At 26.6% G+C, this 16,559-nt stretch overlaps 1 protein-coding gene across 16 annotated transcripts in view; it reads right to left on the bottom strand.

Annotated features, from left to right (window-relative positions):
• The window catches only part of Syp (synaptotagmin binding cytoplasmic RNA interacting protein), a 31,769-nt gene that overhangs the window by 10,585 nt on the left and 4,625 nt on the right, over positions 1-16,559 (bottom strand). For 9 of the 16 annotated variants that reach the window (XM_083086842.1, XM_083086841.1, XM_083086837.1 and 6 more), the window contains exons 2-10: positions 16,134-16,510; positions 15,917-16,024; positions 15,492-15,668; positions 10,194-10,329; positions 7,203-7,408; positions 6,915-7,064; positions 6,656-6,801; positions 6,365-6,495; positions 177-325 (exon numbers count right to left, since the gene is read on the bottom strand). In XM_083086842.1, the coding sequence (XP_082942968.1) occupies positions 177-325; positions 6,365-6,495; positions 6,656-6,801; positions 6,915-7,064; positions 7,203-7,408; positions 10,194-10,329; positions 15,492-15,668; positions 15,917-16,024; positions 16,134-16,508 (1,578 nt within the window). In that variant the 5' untranslated portion in view covers positions 16,509-16,510. Of the gene's footprint in view, positions 1-176; positions 326-6,364; positions 6,496-6,655; positions 6,802-6,914; positions 7,065-7,202; positions 7,409-10,193; positions 10,330-11,160; positions 11,297-15,491; positions 15,669-15,916; positions 16,025-16,133; positions 16,511-16,559 lie in introns of all 16 variants that reach the window. The other 7 variants (XM_083086838.1, XM_083086851.1, XM_083086840.1 and 4 more) reach the window with 4 other exon arrangements.

Raw genomic sequence — 16,559 nt, 5'->3', positions numbered from 1 at the left:
AAAATATATAGGCAGAGAGTCTAGGCAAAAGTATATTGGAAATATGTATAACATATTAGGAGAATCCGCGAACACTGTGCCACAATCAAACTACCGCTAATATGTATAAAAAAATAATTATATATAATTTCAGAAACAAAAATGACATTTTAGAACCATGAAAAAAGGCGACCCACCGGTTGAGGCTGCCTGCCTCTCCCTCTGGCAGGCGGCGGAGGCGGTGCATAATCGAAATAGTAATCTTCGTATCGATAATAGTCATCGTAATAGGGATCACTGTAGCCACCTCGATAATCCCCATAACCGTAATAGTCGTAATCATAATCTATAAAAACACACATTACAAATAGACCCAAATTTAGCCACGATATATCCAATTAGCAACTTACTAAAATAATACTATTTCAATATTATAAAAAAGGCATGCCGGGAAAAGATAATTTTGAAAATGCCAATAATTAACAAAACAAAAGAGAAAGGAAAATAAAAACAAATTTAATCATATTTAAGTAAAATAATTCGTGTGAAAAAAATATAGTCTCAGCAAATAAAAGACATAATTATATAATAATAATACTCATTATCACTTACAATTATATAATACCACACGGATAACTATGTATTGATTATCCTACCACCATCATATTTCTTGAGATAGAAAGTTGTAAGATTACTTGAAAATTTCACTCCAAATACATATAATATTTAATTTATTTTATAAAATCTGATTATAAAATATTTAAATATAACATTATATTTAAATATTACATTAAAATAAATACAAAAAAAAATTTCAAATGTTTATTGTTAAATTTAGAAAAATAATATAATTCGATAATACTATTTAATTTATGGTAAATCCTAAAATTCTCATTTTTTAATTCACACACGTGTTATATTATAAACAAAAAATATCAATCACATAATGCCGAAATAAAGATATAAATACGAATCGTCAAGCACAGATATCCATACTACAAGGTACTCAAAATCCACCTTCCATAGTAACATCCAGATACTGTATGGATGGGATTAATTTCGATTTTTAAGTTTTTCTGAATAAAATATTGATAATTGAAAACTAATTATTATTTGATTAAAAGATAATTTATTGTCGCTAAGCAATAACTAATTTTAATCTTATTAGCGCGACAAAAGTTTGATTAGTTGCCAGTTTCTAGAGATAATGCTAAAGTACATCATCGAACGACTTTCTCACCCACCGATTTACTTTCTTGTTAATGGCTAAATATGACGATTGTTGATGTAATCGATTAACTGTAATAGTTAGAAATAATTTACAGTTTGTTTTATTGTATTTTTTAAAATTAATATTTACGGGTTTGAATCCGTGATCATAATTCTAACGAAATTAGATAAGTTCTTTGAATCATCTATTTGTATATCTATCCCTTAATTTTTAATATGTTGCTATTATAACAATTAATAACAATCTTCTTAAAACAAATAACTGATAACAATCTTCTTAAAACTAAAATTGAATATTTTCTAACATGCGCATCTGTGCCTAACGGCTCATATTACTCTTAATCTTTTTTAGAGAAAAACAAGAAAAAATTTATATTTTTATTAATAGTACAATTTCTCAAAGATATTTAATATATAATAAGTCGTAAAAAAATCGTCAAAAAACTTATAAATTTCGTAGAGAGAGAGAGTTTACATTTTTACATTGGAGGAAATTCAATTTCAACATCGCTCAATATGTATTTAAATTTGAAAATAAAAAAGGTATTAATGAACAAACGAAAAAAAATATACAGGACTACATATGATACTCTACATTCACTATTCATTATCGCGGCTTACCTATTTCCTTGAGAGCTGTAAACAGATTTTTGAATTGATGATGCATTGCACAAAATATGCGAAATACAAACACGCTCACAAAAACAGAAACAAGATAAAAATTATACAAAAATTTTCCTCTTAATGCATGTTATTGCAACTCCGTGCAAAACAATTGTCACTATAATTCTCAGAGCACCAAAATAAAAAAAAAAACAAAACAGATGGATATACATGCAATTAAATTTTTGTTAAAAACAAAAAAAACACGTGTCACACAGAAGGCAATAGTGGTAAGGCAACAAGATGTTTGTGTTACAATGCTACGCATACATCTAGCATATTCACACACATGCACACACAATTACACAATACTATTATTTAATTCTAAAATTAGAAATTAGAATCAATGTTACATTAAATGGCAAAAAAATGCTATTATACATCAATTTACATCGATTTGATCTAAACTGAGTACTCTCTTATTACAATCTTGTGAAATGAGAAATTCTTGATATACTTTAACAAAGCAAAAATAATTTATGTATTCTTGTAACATAATTTTTTATATCAATTTATTTAAATATAATTTTATTAGTTTACTGATTTAAGAAAAATGTAATATTTTCTGAGAACACATCGAATTTATTATATTACAAATTACAAAATTAACAATTATTACTAAATTTTACATTAATTTATCTTTTTTATGTCAAATGTTACTATAATAAAAATATAAGAAAAGTGTAACAAAAGAAATTTTCAAAATCAAGAAAATAAAGATTATAAGAGAAAATTATCACATAAAATGTGAAAATATTCAACTATATATATCTTTTGCTCACACATTCGAAGTAGCCTATCATGCGCGTAAGATAAATATATAGTGAGATAGTGAAAAATTTCCAAAAACATGCGAGAGATATCAATATTATATGAAAATTATATTAAAGATACTATAAAATTATTCAATAGTATATTTTTTATTTGAAATATAAAACTCAATATATAAAAAAAAATTATTTAAAAATTTCAAAATTTATTAATTTAAAAGACTAATTGAAAAGATTATAACATTTGCATTTTCTATTCTTTCTCTGCAAATAAGAGCTATATATCAATAAAAATTAAACATGTTACACGTTAAAAATTTTAACAACAAAATATATATCTTAATAAAAATAATAAATCATCAATTTTTCAATATCGTACGAAATATTACACGATGTAACATGCGTTTAAAAAATATAATCTGTGCGTGTATAGATGTATACACACATACATACAGGATGTTCGATCGATTTAATCTGATAATATGTGAAATATAATACCTTAAAAATAAAAATGAGAAAATGAAATAGCTTATGGACAATTTCGAACGAATTTTTCAAATGGAAACGTCCTACAAAAATTACATGAATCGTTTGGCTCAACTCTTACTAATGAATGAAGAGAAGAGGAGTTTTAAGACGGCAGAAGACACGTACTCGAAGTCTAGACATACTCGTAGCAATTCATTTGTAGTAAAGGCATTGATGTATTTGTATAAGACATTTGCATATTTTTCAACTTAACAAATAAAAAAACAATATTTACGGGCTAGAAAACTATGTAAGGCGCAAGTGACTGAATTGAGAATCAAACTCTATTCCTCCCATCTCCCATAGCAATTTTCGTAAATGATTCGACTCAAAATTACTCACAAGCCCATTAACTTTCTCTATTTTCATTTCTTTTATTTAAGGCACGATATTGTACATATGTTATTAGACAGATTAAATCGAGCATCCTGCATATATTAATTAACTTGCGCTCATTAAATACATAGCCATTTCTTGATGAAAAATAAATCGAAAAATTTTAAAATATTTTTTCCTGTAACGTTCAAGACATTCTCTGCATGTGTATATACAGGGTGTTTTACTGACACTTTCTTTTGTCTTTTAAATTAAGGGAAATAGACATAACATATATATATATACAAGATGTTTCATAAAGATTGTGCTAATGCTCTAGGCATACTAGTGGCGAATGTCACACGCTTAAAACATAGATCTAGGCATATTTGATTGCATTGACTATTGTTTTTTCGTTGTCATATGTCACTTACATACTGGCACTTAAAGCGTGAAACGTGCGCTTATTAGCCAATGTTTTAAAATTAAAATTTCAATAATTATTGCAACAATTGCAAAATGATAAAGAATTTTTTTATTTAATTTACTACTCTCCACCTTACTCCCTCACGAGCATTGGCACAATTTTTATGAGACAATCTGTGTGTGTATGTGTGTGTGTCTGTTTGTGTTATGGTCTATTACTTTTAGATTAAAAAATAGAAAGGGGTAATCATTTATAACGACATTCTGCACATCCATACATATACAACATACGTATATAAGATGTCCCAAAATAACCGAATATTTTTTTAGTAATAAATTCTCCAGCTAATTTAGAAATTATTTTTCTTCATCGAAAATGTTAAACGAGATTATCATATTTTGCAAGTTTCTAATTTGTCATATATTTTTGTAAATAAACCTTAAATTAAAATTCTTTTATAGTAAATTTCAATCGAATGATAGTGTTAATCTTTTAACTCTCCACAAAATTTAGTTTGAGAATAATCTTTCTTTATTCACCATTTATAATTTAAAAATGATTAATATCTCAATATTTTCACTGAAAAAAATATCTTTAAATTGATCAGAGAATTTTATTAAAAAAACATTCGGTAGTTTTGGTACATCTTGTATATGCACACGCACGCGCATGAATGTGTATAGATATATACACAGGTTGAGAGAAAAAGTAACGGAATGCTCTAATCTGCTGAAATAACAGTTCCTACATTAAACTTATAATCTTTTTGCTGACAACATTTTGTAACATTTTGCTATTTGGCAAGATTTGTTTAAACAGACTAGACTAACTAGAAATCAGAGCTGATTACTTTTAAATTGATGATCGCATTGTCTTAGAAAAAAAAGGAGAATACTCAAAGATGATTTTATTTCTTCTGTCCGTTTTAAGATTATGCTAATAACGGCAATATACTAAAAACGGTTTAATCTAAAAGAGATATATTAATTATATCATTTTATGTCATTTTAAAAAAACATTTCTTTCAAGAAAACATAAGCTACATAAAAATTTCTAATGAAAAATAAAAGTTTTTATTTAAAATTCTAGATAACTTGTACCTTGACAACACTAAGATCATATTAACATTATCATATAATAATGATTTCAAATCCATTCTGGCTTATAATTTTTGTATTTGTTTCTAAAATCCATAGTTTTTGAAATATCAGGATGTTCCGTTACTTTTTCTCCGCGCTAAATACATACAGTAGAGTCTCATCAATTTTTGGGCTTCTGGGAAGATAAGAACGGAATATTTTCGAAAAGCAAACATGGAGCTATCATTTGCGCATGCCATCGATATGATTTGTTCATATTATGATACAGAGCAAATGTAATGTTCGTGAAAGTACATGTATAAAAAGAAGTATCATAATTAATAGCATGAAAATTAAGGAGACTCTATTGTGTGTATACATTAAATGATTTTCCCCCTTCCTATTTAATGACACAAATTGATATAATTTGTTTCTTAGTCACTTTGACAAAATCTTGATTTAATTGTTGTTATTAACCTGCAGAATGATCAACATTTTAGACAAAATTTTCATTGATATAAATATTGTATATAATAGAAAACTTGTTGTTAATCATCACTAAAAGTTAATTAACAATTACTTTAATCGAAGTTTGATCAAAACGTGACTATAAGAATGGAATTGTATCAATTTGTATTATTAAATAAAGAACATGCATTAAAGCTCGAAAAGAGAGAAATCAGATAACATGAGGAATAAACAATCACCTGTTATCCGTTTTGCACGAATAAAAACTGATATATTCTGTGGATATTTTATATAATAAAAATACTTCATATTTATAAATTTTTAAATTTAATCAATGACTGTGTGAATACCATAGGTAAATAAATCAGTCCTAAAATAATATTCAGCAAACTAATTTGTTTGTCATTATTATAACGATATATTATAAAGATATATGTTTATAGTCGTTACATTTTTTTTTAATTAATAATCTACTAAAAATAATGTCATAACAAGTGAGAGTACTCGCAGAATCGATGCTTACCCATGTAATATATGGGTAATTAACGAGCGAATAAATGCCTTGATATTTCGAGCTCTAGATATACATACATACGTACATACATATATACATACATACATACTACATACATACATACATACATACATACATATGTCAAATCTGTATGAAATATTTGATATTTAAACATAGAAATTTTGTTATCAATCGAGCGGAACAAAAACACATATATATTCATTATATCCATACATATAAATGTGTGTGTGTGTGTATGTGTGTGACATTTATAAAGAATTACTAAAATTTTCATTTTGCCATGAAAATCAAAGTCGCAAGAATATATTTTTGAGAAATATGCGAAACAATGAACAACAAAAAAAAAGAAGAAAAGAAAATGAATACTAACCATAATCGCCTCGTCCCATTTGTCCACGCATACCTGCACCGGTTCCCCGAGGTCCCTGTGCAGGCCCACGAACTGGCATTGGTCCACCCATCATACTCGGATGAGATGGAGATCCACTATCAAAAGGAAAACTACATAACACCATGATTTAGATTTCCATAAATAAAAATATGAAATAGAGCAATAAAAATAATATAATGAAAAGTAATATAATGAAAAAGGTGCTGTGAATAATAAATAAAAAATAAATATCAGTCATATAAATAATAAATATCAAAATCGATAGCTTACCCGCCTCTACCTTGTAACATTTGCATCATTCGTCTCTCTCTAGCGCGCAACATCTCTTCTTTCTTCTTTTTATCAGATGGTGGTTTCGCCAACGAGACTTCTATGTGAGATCCACCCATTTCTTTGCCGTTTAATTCGTTCATTGCCTTGAAAAAGAAGCATATAAGTATATTAACAATTTATATTAAAAATGAATTTTTAAAAAATATAGTAGAATTATTATAAACCAGAAATAATATTACATTAAAATATATCTTACTTTAACAGCATTATCTCTATCTTCAAAATGTATAAAGGCGTAATCCTTGATTTTCTTCACTCGCTCAATTTTGCCATATTGTTCGAAGCTTTCTTTCAACTTCTCCTCAGAACAATCTTGCGTCAAATTTCGTACATAGAGCACACGTACCTAAAACAGAATAATTTGGATTACAATTTGTATTTTAACTGGTAGCGTAACCAGTAAAATTAGACTATAGAATAACAAATAAAATAATCATAATAAAATATAATAAAATAAAAATAATCAAACTTAATATCACTCTACTTTGGACATAGTCTGTTCATCTGGTTCCTCTTGAGGATCGGCCCAATCAACAATAATATCACATCCCCAAACCTTGATACGTCCAGTACTCAACCTTCGCTTGGCTAAGGAAGCTGCTTTGTGAGATTCATATTCCAAAAAGCAAAAACCTCTATTCTTCTTTTTGTCATCTGGTGAGCTGTAGATAATCACCTCCGTCAGGCCAGCTATATATCGGAAAAAGAATCATACGAGAAGCGGATGAGATTCACTCGAAATTTGATCGGCAATCACGAGATTTTAAGGATTGCTACTATGTAATAAAGAATGGAAACTCTCTTTGTAAAAACAAAATATAGAGATCTAAACAAACTATTATGTTTTCACATACGATGGTTAACGTAAGCCAGAAATTTGCATCTCGTTGTAGATACATTAATCATTTTATCTTGAATATTCTTAAATATTTATTAATATATTCTTAAGTATTTATAAATATATATCATTATATTATCTTGAATATTCTTAAATATTTATTAATATATATCAGAATTAAATTTATCATTCAATATTCAATATTCATTTTAAATGAAGTTATTATATTTTGACTGATAATAATTTATTCATATTATAAAAATTCTATTATAAAAATAGAGATATTATAATCAATAATTTTTCTAACAATTTCCAACAATTATATTTTTATGTTCCCTTTTATATAATAGAAAAAATGTTGTGTTTACCCATCGGTAAATTAAAGATAAAAATGAAAGATTGCATCAATCAAATATTACATTATTCAAGGTATGTAAGATATTTTATAGTAAAATTTTAAGATATTTATATACTATTTAATTATATGTATCTTCAAAATACGAGATTGTGTCAGTTTATTTTCTTAAGTTTTTTTTTAAGTTATTAATATTTTAATTTTGTTTGGAAATATTAAATTTTATATATATATATATATATATATATATATATATATATAATATATATATATATTCTTGCACATGTTTTAAAAACTAATATACTTAATATAATTAACACAAAGTCTTAAAAAAAAGATAAACAAATTAAAAGAGATAAATTAATCAAAGAAAGTTTTACTGATAAAATAACTATCCAAAGATTGAACATAAAATGAATAAAAATAAGAGATATTACTTCACCAACTGCTTGCAATAAAATTGTGTCACAATAAAATTTCGAATAAAAAGCTATAGATAACCAAGATTAAAAGAACAGAAAAAATGCAAAGATGTTATTAATAACTACAAAGAGAAAGATTGAAAGCTCTAAATTCTGTAAAACACTCTTTTGATATACATATGTTTAAAACCTTCTTTTACTTTTACTGAATCTGGATGTTTGAAAAAATTGAAGATTAATCATTTCAAGACATATCAATACTATTATTAAGTAGAATTCTCATGCTATTAGAATTCTCATGCAATAACTCGATCATATATAGAGCAAAGATTGACAATCTAATATTATATATTATTCTCTGTCTTCTAATCCTGAGATGTAGCAATATATCGTTCGTATTTTCTGCTCTCTCTGATCTCATTTTAATCTGTATTGATAGATCCTCTCCAAAAATATTATGAAATTGTCAAACATAAGTAATTTGACAATTTCCAAGAGAAAACTTTTATTTCTCTTCATTTATTTCTCAGCAACAGTCCTTCTCTCCTTCCTCTCAGTTTAGAAGCTATTTGGATAACAAGGCATCTGACTCGTATTACTAATAATAAATATATATACTACTAATAACAAATCCAAACAACAAATCACTAGTTTCATATATATTAAACTTATTAAATATATATAATATACTTTAAAATTCCTTATAATTATTTACTAATCGTATTGATACATTGGCAAAAATTGTAATAATAATGCATTAATTTTCTTCCACTTATTATATTACATGTGATATATAACAAAATATTTAGATGCCTTGTACCATTGTATGAATTGTTCTCTTAAAATTAACTCTTAAATATTATTCCTGTGCCTCATCAATTTAATAATGACGTTTGTCTTTATCATTGTTATTCTCTTCCACTAATCTCCTCTCTGTGTCCATATTCTGATGTTACATGCAAGAATCTTATGCCCCCCAACACATACAAAATGTAATGATTATCAGACACATTCGTTCAATCACACTGACCATTCTCTTTTTTCAAATTTACACACAGTGTTTCTTTTATATTAAATTAATTATCTGAAGATGTCATAATAAATTTACATTTATTCATTCATGAAATGCGATTATATTTCTATGATATTTATATGTTTAATATATTGTAGTTTAATATATATATATATATCTCTCTCAAAATATTAATATAAAACATAAACATTAATATAATATAAAAAAAAATAAATTAAAAAAATTTTTTTCCATAAATATGTACAAATGAAAGAATTACATAAAATGATAATGCTTACTATCAAATTATATTTACTATCAAACTTTGAATTTTGTGACTTAAAGTCAGATATACCTATAATTTCTCAAAAGTATAAAATATAAAAATTTGTATTACATATTGTATACTACAAAATTAAAAAAAAATATCTCAGATAAATGATTCAAACAGAATTATAGTGTGTAAATTCATTTAGTTGTAGAATACAATTACACACAATTACGATTATCTACTTATTGCAACGGTACAAATTTTACAAATGAAAATTAATTAGAAATAAAAATAAAAGAATCACGATGAAGAGTTCACATTTAGCTTATATAGAAATAAATTCGTCAGTGTTACCAAATATTTGATAATCTCCGAAAATGTATAATAAAAGTTTTCGTTTTTCCGAATATTTATTACAAGATTTTTTCACATTTATGCAAGAGGGTTGGATTTAACCCACCTGGCAAGTCTCTGCTAAAAAACACGTGATTCGTTATAAGAAATTTTTGTTTCATCATCTTCCCATAGAACTTCCATTGGTTACTGCTCGCTGATTTAAGGACAATTGTCAACTTACGTGCGTGCTTTGTAAACTCTTCGAACAAGTCATCTCGGTCTCGATTCTTTGGAATATTTCCCACAAACAAGCGATGATTGTTATATGATACGGTAACACCAATCTTTTTCCCTTTCCGAATCTCATAATCATTCAGCTGTAAGAATAATGTGGAAGGAGAGTGCCAATTAAGCTTGCCATTTATGATTTCACCTGCTTATTGGCTGCCTGAACATGGGATTTCATGAAGCGTCTTTTAAGGGGGGAGGGAGTACATAAGAGTATCAAAAGTTTGATTCTCAAAGGATTATGTGGATCATATGATAGTTCTAGGATCGATATCGTAGAAGAGTGGGTGGGAGTGCCTGTCCGTTTGTTAGCGAGCCAAACGCCCCAGCGGTCCACGCAAATCTCCCATACCCCCAAAGCTTAAGACTTAGTCATGAATCACATTTGCATATTGCAAAGTTGCAATGATGCAAGACAGCATATATTTTTCTGTCAATTATATGTGTGTATGTAAAACAATCTAAAAGTATATAACTTCCACATTCTCTTTCCATTTCCTCGTTTTTCTTTTTCACCTTTAAAATAAAAAAAAAGAAGACGAAGAAGAGTATCAGTAATAAAGATTGAGTGATCAGTTACATAAAATCAAGGAATAAGGAAGCACGGGGATAATAAGATAATCGCATGTAAAGAGTAGGAAGCAGATAAATTCATAACTCAACCTAAATATATGTGAGGAAAAGAAGACTTGGACCAGAGAGGTGTTACTGTTCACTAATAAACCGAGAGGCAAGGAGACCAGAACTAAAGGTGCCATAAGGTGTATTCGCAGATTATGGAGTCAATATGATCCTTGGATGCTCCATAGTTCCATACCATCTACAACCACTACTTAAAAACTACCACTCTTAAGTTATACAATACAGGTAGACAGGTAGGTAATAGGTAGGTAGGTACACACGCCTCGAATTCACTTTACCTGTTAATTTACCAAATTCCTCCAAGATCTCCTCTTTGCCTTTTGACTTTGGTATGTTTCCCACGAAAAGTCGTAGATTAGGAACACTAATGTTTACTTTCAGACTCTTGCCGGGTTTTATTTCGTGATTATCGAGCTGTGGGATGAAGAAAACATACACATGCCTAATTTTGTTCCAATGAGGCAGTTTCGTAATTTTTAAGATAATTACGGCGAAATTTGAAAAAAAAATTTCTTTTTTAAATTTTCAATTTAGAATATACAATCATTATTAATAATATAGTGTGGATCCACGAAAGCGAGAAAGTGGCATGGCTTTGTCGCTCGAATCTTCACAATATAGGAAACCGGCCTTTCACGTATCATGTATTCCTGTAAATAAATTTTAAGCCTAACATTTTCCAAAATTTTGTTACAAAAATTGTCACTGTCTAATGAGAATTAACCAATTAGACAAATATACCCCTAACCAATTAAACCACACAATCATTGTCTTTTTCGGAAAGGTTCTCCACTCCCAATTTTGCCCACTGAGCAAAGAGGAGAGCTGGAAAAAGAAACTCATCCATAGGACATCATTAATATATATTTTTCAATGTTATTAAATATTCGGGATCAGTTGGATATATATATAACTGCGTAAACACGAATAAATAGACAGGGACATATGCATATAAAACATACATTATGTGGATTGTTCTTACAATTAGCTAAATGCATACACACGCGTGCGCGCGCGCGCACGTCTATATTTGCAACATATATACATATGTGTGTACATATAATCATACATATGTATGTATATATATATGTACACGCATGTATACATACTTAACACATATGCGCGCGCACACAAACTCACACATACGTAGCACACATTCAGATATAATGTATGTCATACATTTTATTTTCGACACTCAAATATCTTAATAAATTGGATTTTTTTTTTGACAAATGTTTCAAACAAAAGTTACTTAGTTTTAAGGGCAATGTTAATCTTAGGAAAGATGTCCCTCTCCGAGTTTGAATGTTATAGTCTAGATCAAAATAAGAAAAACATTTTGCTTTACAATGTTTTACAATATCTTTATTGAGATATTTGTCTTTAAAGTTAAAATTTGTGAAACATTTTTCTTAAATAACTTTTATATCATTTTGTAGATTTTAATAATTTATAATAATTATTTTTATGTGAGATAAAGGTCTTTAAAATAGCAATACATTTTCGGATATCACGTTGGACAATCAAGGATAAATTATCTATAAGCCTTTTTACAAAATTTCAAACCAATAGATTTCTTTCTCTATTTTTAAATATTTTCGATTTAAAATATTTTAGATTTTTTCCACATCTTTTTCCTAAAAAACTAGTACTCTTGTTTCATTTTGTCAAAAACTGTTTTCAAGGACTCAAATAAAAAGAAATTTTATTTTTAAGAATATCTTGATGTCAACATTATGAATATACAATAAAAAGTAATTTATTTTAAAAAATCTAAATAACTGACATAATTGATATTGAAAAAGATTATGCGAGGTCAAATTAACAAAATTGTAACATTGTACATATATCCTCTTGAAATCAAATAACTTTAGAGTTTAAAACATTTAGTTTCAAAAACTCAATCTTTTTAAGACATTTGAGCATTAAAAATTAAATGAGACACCCTGTGTAGTGTGTGTGTAGGGTGTTCCATTTTAAATGATGCATGCAAATATCTTCAAAACTATTGGTGATAAAGAAAAGTATCTCAATTAAAAATTTGATTTTGATAGGGATGTAATTTGATAATCAATAGTTTTTATAAGTGGAATTTATAAAATAGTTTTTTTGTACGAAGGATATATATGAAGACCAATTCTTTTGAAACCATTTTTTTCTTTATATATATATATATATATATATATATAATTATATTTTTGAATGCATTAATTGATACAACTCTTCATTTGCCATAAAAAAATATTAATATATGTCTATCAAATAACCATTAGTTTAGAAGATATTTTAATTTTTATATTACGAAATATGATACTCGCGCGCGCGTTGATTTCAATATATTTATGTGTAGCCTATAACATCTACGCTTATATGAATGTTTATAAACAAATGATATTGTGTAGGATACTTTCAAATGATTGTTCAAGATTTTCTTATCTTAGCAATTCCAAAGTTCGTTTGTGAGATTATTAAAGATAGCAGATTATATTTAAAGTAAAATTGTTGACATAATTTTAATATTGAAAGAATGTCATTGTAGATATTGCAGAGGAACGGCACAACGATATCATGAAAAATACTCAAATCGACAAGATTTAAATATATTATACTGTTATTGTAAAATGCACGATCGACAAAAATTTATGAAAAATGTCCATCGATTGTCATCAAATTTACAAAATATTGTAATTACAGCAACAATAATTAGAAATCTCCATAGTTGTCAAATTGAACTTAATTTTACTCCACAACTTCTTGAATCAATGAGTTACAAGAAATTAATTTATACATATTATTTAATACATATTATGTATGTGTGCATCAAGTTTTAAGTGATGAAAATTTTGTTCACAAACTTCAATTGTCAATAAATTCAGCATAAAATATTCTAAAATCTATATTTTTTCATATGTCTTGGTTTCTGGCAAAACAAATTTTTACTATAGTAATAGAGAACAAATGCGAATGATCAACATGATTATCATATTGGACTGAACATTAGCACTAGCATTATCCTGTTCTATATCAGTGTCTTTATCTATACTACATGGTGTCATATAGTCATTATTGAGGTGTCATATAGTATTGTAGATATATTATATGATATATGATATTATATGATATATGATATGTAGATATATTGTAGATATAGTTAATATTTTTTCTTTTTAGACTAATTTACCGATGATAAAAAAATTTATATAACTCATTGTGTTTCTAAAGCAATCTAACAACTAGGCAGATATAATTATAATACAAAACAATGCCCCAGCTCAAACATTAAATGAAAAGTTTTCGTTAGATTGGATAAATTAATCAACTTTTTATCAAAATAACCGAATTTGATATTATTTTTATTAAATTATTTAAAAAATAAAGTTTACAAAAGAAAAAGAAGAACTAAAAACTGTTCAACAAACAAGAACTCTTTTACTTCAAACAATTTAAAGTAAAGGATTCTTCAAACATGTTAACAAATTTCCAATGAAATGCTTAAAAGAATTGAGATATCATTTATAAGATTGCAAGTAAATTTAAGCTCATTAATATTTAAACAGAATATTTTTTTAATATTAATGAACCTAGATTTACTTGCAATCTTCTAAAAAGACCTCAATTTTAAAAAGATGAATAGCATACTGTTGTTTATAGTATGATTTTGTAATAATAAAACCAGAATTAAGATATATCTCAACTAATAGTTTTTTGATAAATACCCTAATACTTTTTTATAGTGAATGAAGAGCTGCATCCATTAATATATTTCAAAGTATATGATTCCATTAAAAAAAAATAAAGTTAATCTTCATATCTTTTCTATGTCTCCATTTATATATATGTATATATATTTTCCTAGGAATTTTTTCGATATTACCAATAATTTCAAAGATATTCACATACGTTATTTAAAGCAGGATACCCTGTATATATTAAAGAAATGTAAGATTAATATATAAAAAAGGCTATACAGAGATTGAATAAAATAATAAGATGTCCATATAAATCTATTATAAAAAAAAGAAATATGGACAATACAGAACAAGCCACATAGGAATACATAACAGTCATTCGAAATGTCTAGCAAAAAAAAAACATATTCTTAGAGAACATAAAATAAATGTATTTATATATTATTTCATTATATTATTAATTAATCAACATTATTATAACTTATAACATTATATATTAATACATTATATATACATATATACATATAAATATATATGTATATATGTACATATAAATATAAATATATAAATATATATATATATATATATATATATATATATATATATATATATATATAATGTCACAACAAAATATTCACTAATTATTTAATACTATCAGAAATTATTGCAAATCTCATAAAACATTTAAAGTTAAATATTTGAAAACTGATATCTATTAATTTCTAATCATTTCGAAGGAGCGTTATTTCGGTAGCAATAATAATTTTGTAACATTGATAAAAATTTTAAAAATAAAAAAATAAAAATTTTTAAATTATCCATGGCGGTATAACTAGGAAAAAAGTAAAAAATAAATATATATACATCATAAGTAAGCTACACAATAATAATAAAAATTTGAAGAAATATATATGACATACCTCTCGAACAGCCTGCTGTGCAGCTTCCCTATTAGTAAATGTGATAAATGCGTATCCTCTGTTGGAACCTGACATGGGGTCCATCATCAGTCTCAAATCCCATATTTTTCCACATTTTTCGAATAGCGGAATTAATTCGTCTTCATACATGTCTTTTGGAATTTTGCCACAAAATACCTTTTCGTAAAAATATTTGATGTAACAATTTCAAAAAATAACACAAGCAATTTCATATATATATATATATATATATATATATAATGTACATAAGTTTTATTATAAAAAAAAAAAGAACAATATATATATATATAAATAATTTTATGACATTTTATGCGATATTTATATATATAAAAATTTAAAAATAAAACTACATTTTATAAACATTCTAATTATAGAAAATTTACGTATAAATTATTTAAATTTACCTCACAACCAGTGCCAGGAGTTGGGCCTTCCCAATTTGGTGGAGGACCACCATATTTCCTTTGTCCAGTAGTTACATCCAAAGGATATCCTGTTCTCTCCAGAATCATCTAAAATTATTTTTTACTATTATAAAATACCATTTATATAAGCATTTAAACAATAACAAAAATAATTGTGACAAATTTAAATTATCATAATCAACTTGTATAACTTTACTTTAATTTTGTCCTCATCCGGGGCTTTAGGTGTTGTGCTGGTGCCTGTTCCTTGACCTGCACGACTCTTCTGTCTGTATGTCTTCATTACTCCACAAAGGTATGCCGATTTGTTAGATACATGTTCTAGATTAGATTCCAGAAATTGTGTAAGCACATTTAGTGCACCATCAACTGGAAATTCTTTTAAAGCGTCAAGAGCTCTTTCATCCAGATCAACATGAGCCAATTTTCCCGTTTTATAAATCTCGTCCAGTTTGGCAGCCACTTTCTCATCTAGTCCATATTGCATAAGTTTGTTAAAATCTTCTGTCCTTTCCAAATTTTCCATTTCTTGCTTTTCTTCCATTTTTATTTCCCCATTTCCTTCTGCCATTGCTGAAACAATAATTAACATATTAATTAAAGCTTTTCTTTACTTTACATA

Source organism: Camponotus vicinus, unplaced genomic scaffold (genome assembly GCF_025532165.1).
Source record: "Camponotus vicinus isolate PSW18456_S1 unplaced genomic scaffold, iyCamVici1.0 SCAF_13, whole genome shotgun sequence".
In the NCBI taxonomy this organism is placed as follows: domain Eukaryota; kingdom Metazoa; phylum Arthropoda; class Insecta; order Hymenoptera; family Formicidae; genus Camponotus; species Camponotus vicinus.
This window is presented reverse-complemented; position numbering and strand designations above follow the sequence as displayed.